Genomic DNA, 22,496 nt, shown 5'->3' on the forward strand with positions numbered 1-22,496 from the left:
CCCAAAAACAAACAAAACGGGTCAGCTAAAAAACTATCTATATATCCAGAAAATATTGAAGCAATATTTGAGAATAAACTGCTTATATTTTAATCATATTTTAGTATTTTATTTACTCAGTTTGGTTACCAGGAAGTTGTTCGATTTTTTTTAGGCAAAGAAAATACTAATAAGATAAAGAACAATAACGAATTCAAGGAGTTTTTTGTTTCCTGCAATATTGTCACAGATGCTTGTCATTAGGTTGGCATCTTTGGGATCTGGATTGATGGCAACATGGTGGCAATTGTGTGCTCTTACTAACTCAAACAACTTATCGTAACTTTCATCACTGATTTATTATCTTTTTGTTGCTCATTTTCACTTAAACTCGATTGAACAACTGAGTTATGCTTAAAAACGTGTTAAGCGATATTTAGAGGAACCAAGAAAGATGCGGTAAAAAACAATGCGAAAGCCCGCATTTTTACGCCATTCTAGGAATGTGGTATCTGTATAGCATCCGTAAGCGTGGCTGAATCTCTCTTGGACGATTGCTTGCGTTTTTGACTCCACAGATACGCACTAGAGAACATTCACATAGGGCTGTGGTACTAGGTACTAAATGAATTGTAACTTGTACAAAAATCGCAACGAATATATATATCACATAACATTCATTTAACAATTGCTTGACAAATTACTTAAACAATTTCAAAGTACCCCTTGATAATATAGATTTTACATACTTATACTATTTAAAAAATACAAAATTATATTATTAATAGCCTCATAGGCGTGAACGTCTAGTTTTACGTTGTAACAAAAAGGTAAAACGTCACGCATTTAAATCAAAAAAGTTCTCGTCAATGTATATACTTATATTTTTGTTTACTATTTTTTTCCTTCTTCTTTTTCCTTCTGTTGAGTCATTTATTTTATACCTATAATGTCACCTAGCGAAGATATTTATTGTATCTCAAAACCTATTTTTCTATAAGAAAAGAGAAAGAAAAAAGGGACGTCGTTGCTGCTCATAGCTACCTAGAGAAAGACAAACATCTGACAGAGTAGCTGCACCCTGTGTAAGTTTTCGTGTTACTAATAATCATATCGATAGTCCTTACTTTCTACATCATTTACTTTAACATTATTTTCCGTTTTCTTTTAGGCTAGTGTTTAGCTTAAAGGTTATGATCCATGGGGTTTTCGTCTTCACTTCAGGGAGCTAATGATGTTATCCTTAGCCGCCAGGATGCGGAAATCCGTCTTGTGGAAAATATTCGGCGTTGTATGGCAATACGAATTAAGGCTGATCGTGAATACGCCATTCATTTAAATGCTTTCCTTGTTCAAGCCACTCCTTTCATTAAGGGTTCGGATCAAGGCGCCTTCCTAGGGTCCCTCACATATAATGCCTGGAGTGCATTCGTGTCTGAAACGGAAAAACTTGTACGGCACATCAAGGAAAATGCGGACTACCTTGCTACTTCCACCATTGATAAAGTCAATGTTCTTGTCAATGTACGCTCCATTCTTCTAATAATCCTATCCTCACTTTGATCTTCGGACTAACCTTAAAACCCTCGTCTAATCTATTAATTATATTTATATTCCTAAATCAATCCATATTATTCGTTTCAATTATACCTTGGATGTCCATGATTTTCCATCACAAATCCCACATTAATTATAGTTGCAATGACTAATATCCTTTTTTATAAATATTATAGGAGAAAAAGACAAATCGCAAATATCACGCCGACGAACATGGTAGAATCCTTTCTGAATTACAGAGGCTTCAAGAATCCGTGGAAAAAACACGCTCTGAATATGAAAAGGGTCTTGAGAGCTATCAGATCATCAAAAATAAATATAATGATTTACTAGTCGTTAAAGGGAAGTCCTCGAGTAAACGCCTGGATGAAATCAAGGATAAATTTTTAAAGACTACAAAAAAACTTCAATCCACTCATAATGAGTATGTTTTATTGTTATCAGAGGCATCTGAATTCGAACGAGACATGCGAACAATTCTCCTGCCGGGTCTATTAGATCATCAACAATCCATACAAGAAGGATTTGTGGAAAAAATGAAAATTATTTTAACGGACTTGCAGCGGTTCACAAATAATACGAATAAAAAAATGCTCGGAAATGCAATATAGGTATTTAAATTTAATAAGCTCATTTTGTGATGTATTTAATGGTTCATTTTTTAATATTACTATTACCTAGAATTGAGAAAGCAATAGGTTCCATCAAGTCTAGTGATGAATACGTTAAATTTATAGAAAGCAATAAAACAACCCCACTTCCAGCGACTCATTTCAAGTTTGATGAAAATATTCTTGGTCAAATAGAAGACATACCAGACTTAAAGAGTAATGGTGTATGCCTTAACGAATATACAATAGACTATTTAAAAACTAGGCTAAGGGGAAAATGAAATCAAACTTGTGGATTTACGCACTAATTTAAAAGACAGGCAGACTCAGATCATTCAACTTGAGGCTGAAATCAATGTATTACAGTCCAAGACCGACTATATGAGTAGAAACAAAGTGTTTTCATTGAAGAAGAAATGCGATATTCTCAAGAAGGAAATTCAAGAAATACTATGTATTGAACAAGTTAGTTTTCAGAATCCGTTTTACTTCAATATATGTTATGAATTTTGTTTCCCTTACTTTTAGAAATTATCAAGACAAAATGAAATAATAAGTTCTCCTCTTTTGGAAATGGAGTCGGTTCATTCTTCATTTGATAGTTGCAGCAAGAGTAACGTATCCGTCAACAATATAACGCAGCCCAACTGTACTTCATTTCTTGAGAGTAGTAATGATTCTAAAAAAATGATCAATATGTTTATGAAATCATTTGCTCCTAAAAAATCTACTTTTGTTACTAATGAGAATAACTCTGCTTCAAAAGAGGACATCCTTAGTACTTCATCTCAAAATACACATTTTTCATTTGTCAATCCAACCTTCCCAGAAGTTTCGCAGCTAGCTAGTACTTCAACACCTATCCTCATAAACGAGCCGCCGGTTATTTCATTGACGTCAAGTATTATGACCAATGTAATTGGCCGACCTTTAGAAGAGGAGCTCTGGTTTCATGGAGTCTTGCCTAGAGGTGAAGTTGTGAGATTACTTCAATGTGATGGTGACTTTTTAGTTCGAGAAACTGTTCGTAATGATGAGAAACAAATTGTACTTAGCGTTATGTGGAGCTCTCCCAAACATTTCATTGTGCAAACTTCCCCAGAGGGTTTATTTCGTTTTGAGGGACCACCATATGAAACTGTACATACGTATATAATGTGTTTGATAACATTCAATTAAATTTAAATGTATTTGAAATTAGGTCCAAGAGCTTATAATTCATCAATTTCATTCAGGAACTTCAGTCACATCTCGTAGTGGTGCCATTCTTAAGACACCGGTTCTCCGGGAGGACTGGGAATTAAATAACGATGATGTTGAACTGTTGGAAAAAATAGGTAGAGGGAATTTTGGAGATGTTTATAGAGCTCAGCTTTCTCGTGGGAAAAACATGAGTGTTGCTGTTAAAACATGTAAGATAACTTTGCCAGAAGAGCAGAAAAAGAAATTTTTACAGGAAGGTAGAATACTCAAACAATATGATCACCCTAACATCGTTAAGTTCATTGGTATTTGTGTACAAAAACAGCCCATTATGATTGTAATGGAATTAGTACCTGGTGGCTCACTTCTGAACTTTCTTAGAGAAAAAGGAAGTAATTTGGCTACAAAAAGTCTTATAGGTTACATACATCAATCTAATTTAATAGTAGTTCTGGAAGTGTAAAGATAATTGTTTTTACTAGGAATGTGTTTGGATGCTGCAGCTGGAATGAAATATTTAGAATCAAAAAATTGTATTCATCGCGATTTGGCTGCTCGAAATTGCCTTGTTGGCGAAAACAATAGTGTTAAAATATCGGACTTTGGAATGTCCAGGGAAGAGGAAGAGTATACTGTTTCGGATGGATTAAAACAAGTGCATAATTCCACTACCTTTTATTATAAAATTTTTCTTTTAATTGATTTTGCATCTAGATCCCTATTAAATGGACGGCTCCTGAAGCTTTAAACTATGGCAAGTATACTTCCTTGTGCGATGTTTGGAGTTTTGGTGTTTTGTGCTGGGAGGTCTTTTCAAAAGGAGGAACACCTTATCAAGGTAAATTTCAATGTGCATGCCATATAGTGTATATTCATAAACAAGGCTCCGGGATCTGGTATGAGTAGCCTAATTTGAGTGCATTTAATATAGTTGGAAAGAACATATACCTCTAATTTAAAAAAAAATCAAAATGGTTATTTAAAATTATGGTTCAACTTATTTTCATGAAGTGATTATTGCCTTTCTGATAATTCTCTCTTATCTGTGGTCGGTGGTGCAGATAGATACTAAATTCAGGAGACACTCCAACGCCTAAGCACTCAAGGACAAGATTAACATCCTCTGGGGATTCATCTTGGAAGCTTTTAAGATTCTTGAGAAGTCAGCAGAAAATTCAATGATGGATTAAACATGATTCTCGCCACAGAAGGCAATCACTTCGATGTAAAAAGTTGTCAAATTATCAAATTATAAAGGAAACAAAAACATTTTCGTTAATGGTGGAATCTGTTCTTTTCAATGTTGCTAAAATTGGACTACTCATTTCCTTAATTACTGATCCATATTTTTGCCAGATCCTGTACAATATTCAATTTTATTTCAATTACAATGTTGTTTGAAGGTATGACAAATACCCGTGCCAGAGAAAAACTTGATTCAGGTTACCGCTTACCGAATCCGGAGAATTCACCGGAAGAAATTTATCAATTAATGCTTAGTTGTTGGAAATACAATCCTGAAGAACGTCCACATTTTCCAGAAATACACGCTGGGATAGATTTACTTTATTCGCGGTAAGTTTATAAATGTTTATTAGTACAGAAGTATATAATATTATTTTCGAGTCGGCGTAAAAGCTTATCTTTAAATTTAACCGTGTTATCGTCAAATGTTTGCTTTTTATTGGAAATGACTAGATTTGCAGTAGCCTACTAATTCTTTGTTTTTTTAGTATTTTTTTCTCCCTCATAATTGAACTAAGTGTAATAAGTTAAGTTATTCACAGAGACACATCATTTTACATCAAAATGAATACAGATTTCATGATTTCTGTGCAAATCTAATTTGCAGTAAAAAATATTCTGGATGATTTACATGTCGTGAATCTGGAGCAAAAGTTAATTTTTATTTAGCTGATATATTATGTACTAGGTTTACTCGTTTCTTAGCAAATTGTCCTTCAACGAGATCCAGTGTTTATTTTGTCCGCTTTGACTATACGAAATTTATTGGTCAACGATTTTTTTAAATTTTTTTATGACGAGACGAAGAATAAATGTCAATTAATATTTTTTAATGCTTCCTTTGACTCAAACAAATCTTTTCCAATCTTAAAAAGAAATAAAGACAATACTTTGGATGAAAAAAAAATCCGAAATGATGTATTCGGTATTACTAGAGTTGATGTGTTTGTTATTAAAAAAACTACGTTTACAAATTAGAAAATGAATAATGGTTGATTCATGAGCTCTTTTTTTCTGTTTTTTTTTTCATTATTTAATGGGCTAATTTATCTGTATGAGTTAAGCATTATCCAATCTCTCTTTGATGTAAATTGTTTTAAAATGCATAATATAATAGAATACATATATAGGAATTTCAATATAGAAACAATATTTTCCATGCAATAATGCTAATTAAAATGTAGAAGGTTCTCCTCTTTGTAGTAGTTATTTATTTTCTTCGCCAAAATCATATTATAGGCAGCTAATATTAACAATGGTCTTAATTTAGTAGACCATATACCTCGCTTTCGCCTTTTTGCGCTCTTTCTTTTCTTACAAACGTATCAACTCTATGTATCACTTACTGCATCTGTAATATTTTTATGATTAAAAAAAAATGAAATGTACATCTGTATTAATAACACAAAGTTTGTGTGTGCGCGTATTATCTTGAATTGAGTGACTATTTTGTCTTAGAAATAACAATGTAGCAACGAGCGCGTGTAGCTAAGGCGCAGCGTGTCATATTAAAAAGTAAAATAAAAGGGAGTACAAATATTTAGCGTTGTAAGTCCTAACCATTTTTTAGCGGGTGAGTTTTGTTGTTGGCAACTGGAACAATCTTTTTTATTTTCTAAAACTCATTATAATCATTATTCTTTCCTTCTTGAGAAGAGAACATCCTAGTATGAAGTACGTAACATAACGTGAGTGTGCTCATGAACAACGGAGAGTAATACCAAGGAATTGAAGGGCAAGTTGTAAGTGTAAGTTTTTGTTGGACTCAGAGAATAATTGAGGATAAATATCGAAGTCATTTCTAAATAAGGACCAATATCCCTTATCCTATGCTAGGGCTCGACGGTCGTTAAAATTAAACAATAGCTAACAGGGTTAGGCCATTATTTTTTTACTAGTCCTCTGAAAATATACCAGCCCAGAATACCAAAGAATATAAACTACTTACGTAGATATTTGATTGACTTAGATTCGAAGACAAACCCCTATACAATACAATTTTGCCTAATCAGAAACAAGGACACCGAGCGCTTTACAGTATATGATTAATAGATATTTTGGTTCTGGAATTGAAATATTGCAAAATTTGTCTTTTAAAAATATATTTTACTTAAAAATCACCCTGAACATTTGTTTTCAATGTCTATTCGACGTATGAGACGTTGATACATGGTATTACTTATGATTTGAACACAAAAATGACTGTGTATATGCGTACGGTTTTACGTTGTCAAACGGAATAGATACAGTCCACCCTACACTAGCTCGACTGGTTCTTTACTAATGAAGGGCTCGCGTGTCCATCGAGCCCTGCATATATACTATTTTGGAGAGGTGTAGGAGAGTTAACTTCTAAATCGGACTAGTATTTTTATGACGTAATGGTGTTGTTAATACCGGTTTCAATAGGCGCCAACTTAATCTTGTACTGTTTTAAATGTATCAGTATCCCTGTATCAATATAAAATCGACTATACATGGAACGTGCACTCTTTTTTCTACTTTCTTTTTTTGACCAACTAAAGGCTATTTTTTGAGTAGAATAGTATTATGAATGTCTTAAAGCATGGGTTAGGTAACTTTTTTTGTGTTACCCCAAAAGAACTTGTTGTAAAATTAATTTACCTCAAGGTATTGGCACAATGTTTATTAGTTTATTTCATTTAACACCGCCATGGAAACTTCTATTACACTAAATTTTTTCAAAATTAATCCTGTTTCCCGACCACTGTCTTAAGGAATTAAAGAACTTTTTTATTAGTTATTATTTTTATGACATAAAATAAATACAGGGGCTAATAATAAAACATTAATTGCTACACTTCTAATAAAACATACTAATCCTACTAAAGTCCGTCTTGAACGAGTTCTAAGGATGGTGCATTGTTCAGCAAGCCACTGATATCAGAATTCATTAAAAAACTGGAGAGGTTGGAGACGGCATGTCCTTGAAAAGGTTGAATATTGTCTAAAAGCTGTGCCCTCTCAATCATAAATTAAGGGCATTCATAAACAAGATGAAGTGGTTCTTTATCTCTTAAACCATACCCACGACATAGTGGGGTAACTTCATGGTGCATGAGATGATAGTGTCGGTGTAAGAAACAATGCCCAGTGATGAACTGAACCAAGAAGTTCAGTTTTTCTTTCGAAAAATCCAAGAGATGCTTCCATCTAACTCTTGGGAGCATCGCAATGCTTTACAGCAATAATCAAAGTTCGACCAAAGTGTCTGCCATTTTTCAATGTTATGAGCAGAAACCGTCTCCCTAAGATATGGCTGTGGGATTCCAACAATTCGGGTAGGAGGTTGATCCAGAACTCCATCTTTGGCTAGCATATCAGCAACCTAATTTCCAGTGACATTACTGTGACCTCTTACACAGCTGAGGGAGTGAAGGATCTACCCAACCCACCATGACATGGGCTGGAAATTTCATCTATATGACCTTTAGAGGCCTCAAATTCCCTTCAAACCTTGCGAACGAACGTCTCACTGAGTTCCAGAGTTCGAGCAAATGTTAGTTGTCGTTCTTGTTGCGGATTCTTATGAGAGTTCCGTGGACCAAAGTAGTTGCATAGGTAACTTGCAAACTCTTTAGATCAACAAAAACAAAAAAATAATAAAAATAATTCCTTGAGACATGCCTTAAACGATTGATTTAATCCAATTCCATTCTTTTTTCATAACCTTTCTTCTCTGAAAAATGACCCTTAGTTGCCCTAAAAAAGAAAGGGAAAGAAGAGAGTATATGAGTTTAGGTATCCTTATTTTCTTTAAATGATTATTTTTTGTGAGCCACGGAGTTATGTTAGATATTTGAACAAAGATTGTGTAAATATTTTTTTTCTTTTCCAAAAATCTTCTGCAGAACCTCTTAACTATTAATATCAAATTTTCAATAATTTGTAGCAGAGGTTGCGTAATTTTAGTTTTCTAATACTTAATTCAGACTTTTGGCATTCAAAAATTAATGAGATATTATCTACATAACTGGTTGTTTAATCCTCGCGTGGTCTTTACATTTTATGCAACCGCGTTGTTTTAAGGCTAAACATAACCCACTTTCAAAAATATATCATAAAAATAGTTGTATATTCCAAGTTTGAGATAAATTATATGATACATAATTAATTAACAAACTAAAAACTAATTTTATATTTCTATTTTAATAATTATAAAAAGTGGAATGGGCACTCGATAGAGCGCAAAGCCTCTGTCAAAAATCAAATTGAGTTATATATTTCAATCTGTTCCAAAGTTATGGTTAGTTATGCATTTTTTACATTTTGTGCTACTTTGACCTCTCAAAATGTAACGGCCTTTGACTGTCACCATATACATAATCTTCGTATTAAGTTTGATATAAATTGATCTGGACGCCTGCCGTAATCCTGGTGACTTACTAACAAACAAACAGAGGCAAAATATACCCTCCATTCAACTTTGTTGCTGGCACACGTAGCTACTAACTCAATACCTAGAAATTCTCTCCTCAAGAATAAAAAATAAAAATAACAGATTGAGAAAAGTAATAATAATATGATTTAATGAGCCAGGAAGTACTTTAGTTTGTTGCTACACCTCATTTAAGGTCACATTTATTAACAAAATACATATATAGAGTACTTTCCTTTTTTAATTACTGTATAGAACTGTGAACCAGGGATAACAACTATCTAAATACAATGCACCTGGTGACGTGTTTTCAAAACATTTCTACATTTTTTATTAGTCGCTAGATGGCTCTTAGGTCTAATCAAGATTATTTTTTAAGTACTAAATTCAGTCAGATTGTATCAATTCACTGAATACACAAATTGAATCTCAAGGTAAAATGAAATAACCTAATTTCCTTAATGGAACATCCTTTTAGATTGAAGGAAGCTAGAGTTGATGTTATTATAAGTACTCAGGAGTGTAATTTTTGTTTTATTAATAGAGATTATTGTTGCAAATCGTTCCCAGCTGAACAAAAGTCCATTCAAGTTTATAAATTCTGCCCTCTTATGACCATGAAGAAGAAAATAGTTAGAAACGGATTTTGACAAAACATACATTATTTGAAAGGACTGCATTCATAAATAAAATTTGGCAGTCCTTATCGGTCTTTTATGGTAGCTGCAACATCCGAAATGACGTTGTTACTAACTACGTCATTTCAGCTGTCCAACACAACCCCTTTCAAAGAAGTTTGAAGGAGGAGGTGCGAGACTAGAACGTATAATACTTCGTTTTTGTATTCTTCAATCCTAAGTAGAAGTAAAGAAAATAAAAAGATAGCTATAGGACCATAGAAGATCAAACCGACAAAAAAAGGACTTAAAGGGGGGGGGGCTGATTAAGAAAGCATTCGTAGGACCGATCCAACACTAATTGCCAGCATTAAAATTTACTCTCAAATTGATCTAGTTTACATTGTTATTTGGAATATTTTAGGGGCTAAATTTATGTTTAGTCTAGATTTTTTTTTTCTTAAAATGTTTAATATTTTACAACACATCTTTCAATATTCAAAATACATTTATTCTTTATACTTAAATATGAAAAAGTGTTGTCAAATTTTAGTTCAGTTTTGACAAAAAAACATTTGAAGGGAAACACATCCAAAAAAATTACAAGTCATTATTATTCCATGTGTCTATAATTCCATGATTTTTTAGTGTTCCTTCTACTAATTCTAAATAACATTTTCTATCGTTAATTGTAAAAAATATCACTGTGTATCCAAATTAATATGTTCATGATTTAACCTTTACTTTCAGCTTTTCCGTTGGGCCTGAAACCCGGGTTTAATGGGCACTCATCACCTTTACATACTACCTTATTTCTTTCATATAGCTAACTACTATAGTATGTTTTTTCTTTTTCTTTTTTAGATCTGTTGAAATATAATATGTGTTTATTTTTTTGTTTTTGTAACCAAGTGAATCAAGTGTAAGTTACAAGACACACTACAATGCACTGTTTGTGCACAAATTATGAAGTGATACATTAATTAATTTAATATCATTAGTATAATCAGTATTTCTTTGTTGACAATTCACACACTCACACACAAATTTAGTTTATTCATTTATCAATGATTGTTAAATAATATAATGGCAAGACATGAAAGCAAATATATTATTTGAATTATTATTTATAAAAACAAAATGTATATCTAATATTATAGGGGTTATTATTACACTATTTTACAAGTCAACCCAATTTCATTTTTTATGTTTATGCCCTTGGATTAAAGTGATGTACACCTCATTGTTTGCACCTTGAGAGACATGAAAATGACCTTTATAACAAATCATTTTTGCTTTTGTGACATACAGAGGACTACTGCTATAAAAAATATATTGCCCTTTATTAATAATAAAATTGATGATATTTATCAAATAACTTATTTTTATAAAGAAAATACTGTTTTTTGAATGACTTTTTAAAAAAAAGGTCAAGCCCTCATTTACTTTCATCAAATGAATTATTTTTTTTAGAAAATAATTTTGTTTTTTTTCGGATGACCTTTTCTTAGAAAATGTCAAGCCTAATTGGTCTTTTTAATAAATTTTTTGATAATATTTATTATATAACTTATTTTTTTATAAAATAATGTGTTGTTTTTTTTTAGAACTTTTTTTAATTAAAGGTAAAGCCTTTTTAAATACATTTTTTCATAATATGTATTAAATGAATTATTTTTTGTTGCAAATAATGCTGTATTTTTTGGATGATTATTTATAGAAAAGGTCTACTTTCGGTCTTTGTCATACATATTTCCTTTGTTGATTTTTTTTAGAAAGCAGCAATATTTACTACTTTTCTATAATGACCTTTTCTAGAAAAAAGGTCAACTTTTGTCCTGTCATTACTGAAATAATAATCCAAATTTTCCTACCAATATACCATTTATCCCGACTCTTAATAATTCATAAGGGCAACGGCCCTGGCCCTACAGAGTGTTTTTGGACTTTTTTTTTTTACATCATCTACAGGAGGGGTCGAAAGCCCATGGCTTGTGAGCTAGATGTAGCTCTTTTGATGACTTCATCCGGCTTGTAGAGAAATCTTTAATAAAAAAAATGACAAATGTTAAAAATATAGTAGCAATCCTGCTCATAGTTGGTATTTTCAGCGTGGCACAGATTTATGAAGAAATTTCACGCGAAAATGGGGGGGAAAAATTTCTTTTACCGAAATATGTGTAGTATACATGTTATGCACTTAATTAAAAAGAATTCAGAGACTTATTCTACTTTAACGTTTTACATTAGATACAAATTTACTTGCATTTAGTGTTAAATATATTGTATGGTTCTCACGTAATAACATTTTAAATAAAGGGCCTTAATGGCTCCTTCAGTAAAAAAGTTCACGACCCCTGATCTACAGTGTTATTTTCTTATTGAATAATCTAAATAATTTGTAGATAAATATTTTCCTAATTCAAAAAATATATTTCTGTACCTTGTTCTGAACCAGAGAAAAATGTCTCAAGTAATACAAAAAATAAAAGTTTAATAATTTCAACCTTTCGGATCACAATTATGAAATTGTTAAGTTTAGGTTATATAATTGAACGGTTCGTGGAAAATTATCATGACAAAATCGGTCAATTGAGAAAATTGCCTGTCATTCATTAAATGTTAGATAATACTTCAATAATATTGATTAATTAGAAGGAGCACTCGGTAGAGCGCAATCCTCCCCCTAAAATATTTCCCCCTTAAATTTAACATTATTTGAGTGATGTATCTCAATTTGTTCAAAAGTTATGGTCTATTATGTGTTATTAACGTTTTGTGTTACTTTGACTCCTCAAGATTTCATTTATGTTTTGTATCTACGTTCAAAAGTTATGGTTGATTATTTGTTTTTAACATTTTGGGTGACCTTGACCTTTAAAAACTGACTGGCCTCTTAATGTTAACATATATGTATAACTAGACTTATGATTTTTGAGCTATTTTTTTGTCCAAAATTAGTATAAAAAGAATGCGAAATTTTTTGGAAAATTAGCGCCGAAAATATCAAAATTGAGCAATTTGTAATGAAAGAAAAATAGTAATTAGTTCTGTTTTATATTTATAGTAACTTATTAATATATTTGGCTATATATTATATCAACAAATTAAGATTTTAGAAAGATTTTCTTCCTTTAATTTGTGCATTCGATCTATATTGGTAGTTTTAAACATACCTGAAGACAGTTCAACTCCACATTAGTAGTTGAAGCAAATTTGAAGTTTGCGTGGTCTTCAAGAGTCTTGTTGGATGGAGGCATCTAATCATCACCACCACTGATTATACGTCCAAAATTTTACATCAACAGAAGATCAGGGTTTTGCAATTATATGCATAAGTATTTCTCCTTTGTTGGAGGATTAAAGGAGGATTATTCGACAGTCAATTCTATTGGTTGTTGTCAGAATCTGGTTCCCTCACAAATCCGATCATGTAATCATAGCCCAGATTGCATCATATACATAATTTTGCTTAATGAAGGAAGATTTTTGCAAATGGATTTTCCCTCGGGGAAAAATACAATTAAAGAATCAAAAGCTGTTGCGTAATCTAACTCGAATCCTAATTTTCAATACTTATTTCATACCAGTTTAGAAAAATGAGCAATTTTTTGAGCGATCGCTCATAAATGCTGAGTCAATATAAAACCTTCCTAAAAGTTTTCACTAAAGTCGATCTGTAACTGTTTTTGTCATGATGCTGATAAACAGACGAGCAAACTAACAAACAAACCGAGGTGAAATACAAACTCCGTTCTACTTTGTTGACGGAGATAGTTAAATTAATTAAATTCAATAATATCAAATTATATTCAAATTGGACACAAAATTTGCAATTTAAGGATATTTCCTTTGAGTATTAAGTACTTTACAAAGAAAAAAACATATTGTTGCTTACTCAAATACACCAAAAAAGCATTTGTGATTTTGGATTCTTTTGAAGTGAATTAATAAAAGTATATACTTGAATATATTTGAAGTATGATGGGCAATTTTCCATATCGACAATTTTTCTCACAGTTAATTTTTCCAGGTCAATTTTCTGTGCACGGTCATTTTAATATTTCTCTAGGCATGACAGATGCAAGTATGTTTCTCGGGTGATGATGGTCTTTGTAGAATTTTTACTTTTTCAATTTTTCAACTGATACCCAATTTTTTTAAACTCTCGTCTCATTTTTTCCAACTCTAATATGAGATGACTTTATTCTTGGAAAATAAATTATGGACCCACGTATTTTGATCCTAAATGAATAAAATACCTATCTTAATAAATAAGTTGGTTCAATTCTGTTAATCAAAAACCTTTTTTTAGAAAAAAATAGTTTTTTCGGCCCCCGTTTTGCTAAACTATTTCAATATTTGTTGAATGGTTTAATTAATAAAACTCGAGTAATACTAATAGAGCATTTTGTTTTTTTTGTAATTAGTAATCTCAAGAATGAATGTTCTATTCTTCAGCTGTTGTCATTATTATAGAATTCTTGAGTTGTGAACTTCCTTTCCAAAATATATTAACAACCTTATTGAGCATTTGTTTGTGCTCATTAAAGACGGAAAGTAACCTTCAGGATTTGTTGCGGATTATACGAGGGTGGTCTGAAAAGTTTCTGATCTAACAAAAATACAATACATTTTGCTTTATTTTTATTTTTCAAAATAGTCTCATTATAACTCTATACAATTCTCCCAGCGATGCTCTAACCCGTCCAAATAGTAGAATCACTTTCCCAGCCAAAATAAAAACAGTTTTTACTGTTTTTGGAGCTGGTTCCCCCATTGCAGTCCACTGTTGGGACTGTATTTTTGTTCCGAGCCTATTATGTTGTATCCAAGTTTCATTTATAGTAATTAATCAGCGCGAAAAATCGAATTTATTACTCCTAAACTGCGCCAACAGCTCCATTCTTGATTTGGTCCATTTTCATAGAAAAGCTCACATCAACTCCCTCAAAGAACTGTTACATAACAACTGCGGACCTTCAATTCCTGACACTTTGTGGAGTGACTTTCAACAGAGGCTAAATTGATGTGACTAGCTTTTATTTACGTGTCCTCCCATGTTTACGTTGAGGTCGGAAACTTTTCAGAGAACCCTCGTAATTATTAAGTTTGTTAGAATCAAAGTAGAATTGGGATTGACATCGAAGTCATTCTTGTATTTGTCCTTGATTATTTTCTTTTTCCCCGTCCTCCCTTGTCATAGCTGATTGTAGGAGAAATCGCATAAAAAGTCTCGAAATTGTCAGGGTTACCATGTTGATTTCTTTTTTTTTTAACATGCCCAATCTACACAGGATTTGCATCACAAAATATAGGTGTATATATCTTACAAAGAGGGTGCTGGGAAAATTATTCTCAGCATGTAGGACTTTTTTAAACAAACTATAGACTGTCACACCAACTTACGATGAATATATATATATTTTTTTTAGTTTTCTCATGTTCTATTGATGAGTGTTACTCGTAGTACATTACTAAAAAAAATATAGTATTATTTTTCCAAAAAGCCTTTTAATTTTGTGTACAAATTGGGGTTCTATTCGTTTTATAGCTAATCTAAAAATATACAATTTTTTACTACTCTAATAACCCCTGTAACGACACTTTCTCTAACTAAAATCAATCAAAAACATTCCATCGTAATCCAAGGGTAAGAATGGGTTGACTAGTGTTACTTAATATGCATTTTTCTTGAATTATTTATATCCTGTACTTAAACTCTATGTAATTTGGGTAGTTATGGAAAGACTTATTCATTGGTAAAAAAACTTCGTGGTATTAAGGAGGAAGTGCTGACCAAGTTAGATAATATCTCATGCCCTGAGATACTACTCAATAACAAATTAATTATGGAAGTTATGAAGAAGTGATTATTATTATTATTATAAAATCATTGTTATAAAATATTTTATACTTTTATCTGTTATTTTTTTATATCTATGTACCTTTATACATAATACTCAAATGTTGGACTCTAATACTTATTTTATCATCTTTCAATAGTCATGAGAATACTAACACTACAATATAGACAGGGATGGGCAAAGCGTAGAGAAAATATAAATATTTTAAGATTCAAATAGAGGAAAAAAAGATTGGTGCTATTGTTTTTTTGTTCTGAAATAGAGCGTCGTTGTATTCCCACCATGGTCATTACTAGAATGTATCTTATCTTGGGAGGAAACGTGGAAAGTTTGGACATTTTTTTTTTAAAGCCATATTTTCATAAAATACTTTTTAGAAAAGACAAATTATAAAAAAACAAAACCCACTGGTTTTCCTTAAAATATTTTGCTCCAGAACATTTTGCCTCAAGGATATTTCGCCTTAACATGAGGTTTATAAGTAGTTGTTTATTTTTGGTTCAAATTGATGTTAAATTTGAATTTTAAATTAAAATATGCTATATTTAGTAGAATGAAATGCATTAAATGTTCGTTTATTGTTGGAATAATGATAGAATTATCCTCTTGCCTCATATTATGCTTGTTTGTCAATCCATGAGTCTTTTCTAGTATGAATAACCCATCATGGCTAATGATAATTTATTGATTGTGGAAAAGTGATTAGCTTTTCAGCTATCCGAATTCTTTCTTCTTATAATAACTTGATTTCTTATTTTGTCTCTGGTTCGAATTCATTACATCACACAGTGAGAATTCGATAGACTGTATGCATTGAAATTTTGGGTGATAATTCCATCATTTTTCCAGCAGAAAAGAATCATTTAATGTTTTTTTCTAGAAATAATATTAACATATCTTGATTTATTCATTCAAGGAGAACATCATTTGCATCCAAAAATATACGATCAGGGGTGTACGTGGGGGTAGACTGGAGAAGCTTTAGCCCACCCCTAAATTAATGAATTTTTGCTTTAGTATACTATAATTTTTTTCGGTCAGGATGAAAAAATTTAATATTATAATTTTTTTTCCAAAAACCAATAACGACGTATTATGCTCATTTATTTACATAGTAAGGCAAAATATCTTTGAGGCAAAAGAGTTTTTTGTGCAAAAGTACCTAGCGCCAAACTCGCTGTATTTTCTACAAATTTAACAAAATTTTAGGGACGAACCTGATTCTGCCCTACTTTTGGTGATGAAAAGTAGACTATTTCTGTGATTTTTCTTGTACCCAAATTATAATAAAAATCACAATTTGGGATACTTATGTAAATAAGTAATTTTGGAAATCCCCACTTCGAGGTAATCTTTGTTTGATAAGGTCTTGTTTTTGACAGATCATCGAGGATTTTTAGCTAATCTGTCACAAAAGTATTATTATTATTTTTTTTTTTTTGGTGGGGGGGGTTACTCATGATTTGGGAAGTGGAAAATTCTCCAAATCCTCTTGAGCATACATTTAAATTGTTAATCTGCACAAAAAAAAAAAAAAAAATAATAATAATTATACTCCATTTGAATATTTCTCCCTTTTTTAAAATTCAAACGTATTAGCGAGTTAGCACTATAGTTTATTTAGTGATATTTTTCTTTTTGTGAAATATTTTATATAGTAAAAAAATCGTATCTGAGGGAACGTTGACTATAAGCATATTTTTATTATGTTCGAATTTCTTATATACGGATTTGACTGCTCATGTTTAAATGTAATTTACAATATCTTCCCTGCACTAATGATATTTTAAATGTTGAAGGTTCTCGTCTCTTTAGCAGCAATATATTTTCTCCCTCCAAAATATTAAAACAGTCAGCAGATGTTAATAAGGATCTTAATTTCACAAGTGTCGCTCCCGCCTTCTCTTCGCCCTCTACGAAATGTCCATCCCTAAATATAGATTATTATAAAATATGTAAGATATATTATGAATTAATTATATGGTTGCACACGGAAACATAATATTTTAAGTAAGTGATGTTTTCTGTGGTGCTATATTTGCATCCTATAATCAACTATAATAAATATTATAATTTGTATGCTTCTATGTGACTTGTATCATTTATTTTTGGTCTCAACTCAAGTTAGTTACAGCATTACGACGTCTTACAATATGAGAGTAAGGTGAAAAGTTCTTGGCCTGACAATGAAAGACTCAGACTTTTAGTTAAAAACATCCTTGACTTCCCATACTATCCCAGGCCTCTCCTACATCAGTATTCCTTGTCGGAAGTGAGAGTATGGAAGGGTGGGAAAATAATAATCTACGGGTATCTTAACTTCCTAGAAACAAATTTCTTTAGGTTTATTAACAGATGAAAGTCTGATAGTGACAAATCAGGAGAATAAGGGGTATGTCTGAGCAAGTTATACCTCAAATCGTGTAGTATTTCCATCGCCGATGTACTCGAATTTTTGGTACCCAGCTGGCCAAAAGGTTAGAGTAATATTCGTGCGTAAAGGTTCTGCCTTTTTCAAGATAATTTTCGTTGTGGTTGCAGTTTTTTGTGTTCCTTCACGTGGATCATATTTAAAGGATGTGCAACCACGTTTCAATTCATCTGCACACTTTTTAATACTTGGTATGGAAGAAGAAAAGTCCTTGTAAAATTTTCACTAACTTCGGATGAATTTTCTTAAGGGTTAATCCATCCAAAATGAAGAATTTTATAACCGTACAAAATTCTATTTCATCCTTTTTACGGAAACTGTTCGTGTAAACAAACAACTTGAGAAACCCAGTCATAACATAGCTTTTGACCGATTGCAGAAACATCTCTATGTCAGGCATATAACTTGTCATCTTACTTATTAGTTGCGCTTCGATGATTATTATAAGCACAACTCGTTTTTATGACATAAATACAGGATCCCATGAATTCTCCCTCAATTATACTCACAGTCGACTATAGTATGATTAAAAGGAGCTAACACTATTATACACTACGTTGTGTCAGCTGCCGATTTTTCTTCTTCTTTTCAGCTTATCACTATTATGAACGTGGTTTGACCCGTTATCAGCCACCATGGAGTGTCAGATCTTCACCTGATTCTACGAAAACAAACTGTAATGGCCTAGTACTACGTAACGAAGATCCTCAGCAAGTCTCTGATGTCAGCTTTGTCTCGTACTGAAGAAACTGGACCTCCTTTGAAGACTTAAGGTAGTCACTAGCCTTTACAGTAGCAAGGTCGTTCCCTGCGTCAGCGAGTTCGACAATTGTTGACCTTCTTTGCTGCTGCATAGTTACTTATTCTCTGACACTCTAAAAACGGACTGAATCAAACGATAATGACATAACCTCTCAAATTGTTTATTGATACTATCAAGGAACCTCTAGAATTTCTATACAACTTGTTTGACATTGACCTTTTCTTCTTTCCTCTATATACTTACGCATATACCATTGTATGATTGAATATTGATATTAACAAATTCTCTGAATTATAATCATCCTTATTCAAGGAACTGCTTCCACACCTATGTGGGTATATATGAATATGCATATATAGAGGTTTTCATTTCCAGGGAAATTGTCTTTGAGCGGTATATCGGGGAAAAACATTTTTAAACTGCAAGATTCCTGAGAAATATTATAATCCCGTAAGTATATAATAAATACAGTCAAACCAGAAATTTCATAACATAAACAACTGTCTAGAGAGGGGACTCAAAACATTCAATAGCATTACTAAATTACGGAAAACGTGATTTCCATGAAATCAAGAAAAAAGACTACTCAAAACCAATTTGTGAATTGTTTAAAAATTATATTTAGCTATTTTTTTATTCAATATGTTATTCAAAGACGAAGGCCATGCCCATGGCGTACTATGCTGTCATGATAGAAGCTCAGAGTGAATCCATATCTTGATGAGATTTGTGTCATAGTTTTTCTCCAAGACAACCCAAATTTCAAAGTATAGGGGTCAGTGCTGGAGGAGGATCACATGAATGCAACCCAGAAATCAGCCATATTATTGAGGCATAAGTTTGTTTTTTCTTGGTTATATGGGCCTGTAATATACATTTGGGCACTGGTGCAGAGAAGATCGTGTTGCCTTTTTTGTTATTGCTCCGACATTTGTATACTTAGAGACACGAGATAGAAATAAAATTTGTTTATTTCTATGGTCCATGAAGTCTATTTTGACCATTCCGAGTTCCTTGAGTTCTAAACACATGGAATAATTAGGCAGGCTGCTTATATTGTTTTTACTTTTTATTCCCCCTCTTAAAGAAATGTAGTGAAAGGGAGTTTATTTTTCCCTTTTTTTCAATCAATTAGTCCTTTTATATATTTCTTTATTATGGGAATAAAAATTATGTATGATTCTTCCAGGTCTATAGAATTCCCCATGACTGGCCTAGGCAATAAATCATTTCTCTTTTAAATGTAATTACACTATCATCTATATAAAATTCTTGTTCTTCTAGATTATTCAATTTTTAAAAGTCTAAAATAGTTTTTAGTGCAGTGCAACACTTTTCTTTGTCATTAAGATTACCGACTTGTTAGACAATACTCTGAGAAACCCGGGTTTCCACCAGAAATCGCAAGAAAATTCAAAAATTTGTTTGTACCTTAACATCGATCATAAAACCGTTCTAAACCTTTTCCAAAAGGCTGGATACTAAAAGAAACTCGAATAACAGAGGAATAGTCTTTCATCAAGACAACACCCGGCATTCTACATCTTTAATGACGTGCCAGACATCAATGGGAAGCTCTATGTATTATAATTTAATCTAGATTTTTGATTTAAAGATAGGAACATCGTTGATTTAGTCAACTCTCACAGAGTCACAATAAAAGATTCGAAAATTCCCGGTTATGTGTAGATCTACAACATTCGTTGTAGGGGAACCCGGGGCATATGCTACACTTTTTGATTTTGGCTCAATTGCTCAATGTTTTGTTTGACTGTAACTCCCAATATTTAATCAAACATATACAAATGTATCTGCTATTGTTTTAATCTATTTCATGGCTATTCCAATGAATAGTTTTCTCACTTATTTTATTTGAATGCGACTCAAACAGTCAAAACATTGATTTTGAGTTGGAAATTAACAATTTTTTTTAATGAATAAGTAACTGGATTAAATTTCAATCCACAGTCAAACCTGGTAGAAAATACATCTCATTTAAGCGTGCCGCTTTATTGAACCGTCATATTCAGTTCCCACGAGGAGTTGTACGAGTGTGGTCTGAAGAGTTTTCGACCTAACAAAGAATTTATACATTTTTTCTAAATTTTTATTTTTCAACATTGTCTCCCTGTAAGTCTACAGACTTCTCCCAGCGATACTCTCATCTCTCTAACCCGTCCAAGTAGTACTCGGCGTTTTTCTCTGCAAAATAATTGTTCATGAAACTCTTTTTGTTTTTTGGCAGAATGAATTCAAGCTGGATTGACTCAGAAGTCTAAAATTTTAACATGCTATTGTTTGAATCTATTTAAAGGTTACACTTTCAAAAACTAATATTTAATGAAAGTTCGAACCTCAATTTTGTCCATCTTCACAAAAATACTCACATCAACTCTCTCAAACGACTGCTACAACATAAGAACCATTGTGTGTCCAAAATGACTGAAACTTTGATGAGTAACTCTCAACGGATTCTTGATTGATGTGATTATCTTTAGTTCACGAGTGCTCCCATCTTCACGTTGAGGTCGGATTCTTTTAAGATGACTCTCGTATATCATAAAAAAAAATTATATTAAGAGTCTCCATGTAATCAAAGGTTAAAAAATTCTGTGTTTTTCTTTTTTTTGTAGTTGCTACATGAAAATATTTTTTATTTTTCAAAGCTCTCATCATAATTCTTTTATGACTGAAGAGAGTATAAGTATAAAATAATCACTAATAGTACGTAAAAGACATAGTTTAACCCTGAGTATTTATTGTAGAGTTATTAATGTAAGTTTTTGTTGGACTTGGAGTAGGATTGATGAAAGATATCCCTACTCCATATATCATTGCGCCTTCTTATATAATTGCAATATATAGTGGGGTCCGTGTTTAATTCCTTGATTTCATTGCTGCTCTTATATAATTTAATGATACGTTATGACAGCTAAGCTGCTCTTTTCACAAACATTTCTCAAATTCTGAGGATGACTATGTTCATGTTTGGTTATTTGATACATATCAGCGTTTCATATTATTTGAACCCTTCAATCAACGGCCAGCCTTTACACAAATTATTACAAAGATACAAAATGAACTTCCTTTTAACGCTTTTTTTTAAAATTTACTCAAAATTTCACGCAAATTCTTTGATAAACGTTTTTCAGTAGCAAAAAATCGTGATAACACACAAAATACTACTAAAATATTATGCCTCGCACAAACAAACTAAAAACAATATCTAACAAAAATCTAGCATACCAAATATTCGGGGTGCGGACTTCAAATATTCTGACGGAAACGCTCATAACTCCAAGACGACAGATATCCGTCTTTTCAATATATCAATAGAAAAGATCTGGAAATCAGCTGCTCGTTAGTGTCAAGCTAGCCGCTGTGGAAGCAACATAAAATAATCTGTGTGTCATTGAATTCAATGATCAAGAAAAATGGTGGGCCGTCATCACAACAATGGTGAACAACAGTGGCAAAGCAAGTAATCCTGAGATTACTGATATCATTGGAATCAACTTAAGAATTGTGCAGATCCTGAGGAACAGGCTGTATCAGAAGAAGGATCCAAGATCTATCATTCAGAGGGCCCCAAGGCCTTGGAGAAAGTCCATGGATCCCCCCTTCCTTGCCAAGTTGGAATAGATGATCTAAGGTGACCAGGGCATGTCAATGAGGGCGATTTCTAGGGAGCAAGATATGGATGTGAAGACTAAGAGGTGGTCTGTGGAGGAGAATTTGTGCTGCAGGTCCTACAGACTTCAGACTGGACATCTATTAACTGAAGCGTCCAAAGATAGACACCTTGCAAAGTCTGGACTAATTCT

At 32.3% G+C, this 22,496-nt stretch overlaps 1 protein-coding gene across 1 annotated transcript; it reads left to right on the forward strand.

Moving 5' to 3' along the window:
• Positions 1–1,072: 1,072 nt before the first annotated feature.
• LOC121125720 (tyrosine-protein kinase Fer-like) lies at positions 1,073–17,565 on the forward strand. The gene is given in 10 exon segments (XM_071891360.1): positions 1,073–1,503; positions 1,713–2,143; positions 2,218–2,420; positions 2,422–2,612; positions 2,676–3,287; positions 3,349–3,769; positions 3,833–4,005; positions 4,065–4,188; positions 4,754–4,925; positions 15,352–17,565. Coding segments are annotated over 10 exon segments (2,784 nt in total). The 5' UTR covers positions 1,073–1,179; the 3' UTR covers positions 15,485–17,565.
• The last annotated feature ends 4,931 nt before the right edge of the window (positions 17,566–22,496 follow it).

The sequence above is a fragment of the Lepeophtheirus salmonis genome, chromosome 10 (genome assembly GCF_016086655.4).
Source record: "Lepeophtheirus salmonis chromosome 10, UVic_Lsal_1.4, whole genome shotgun sequence".
NCBI classification, from domain to species: domain Eukaryota; kingdom Metazoa; phylum Arthropoda; class Copepoda; order Siphonostomatoida; family Caligidae; genus Lepeophtheirus; species Lepeophtheirus salmonis.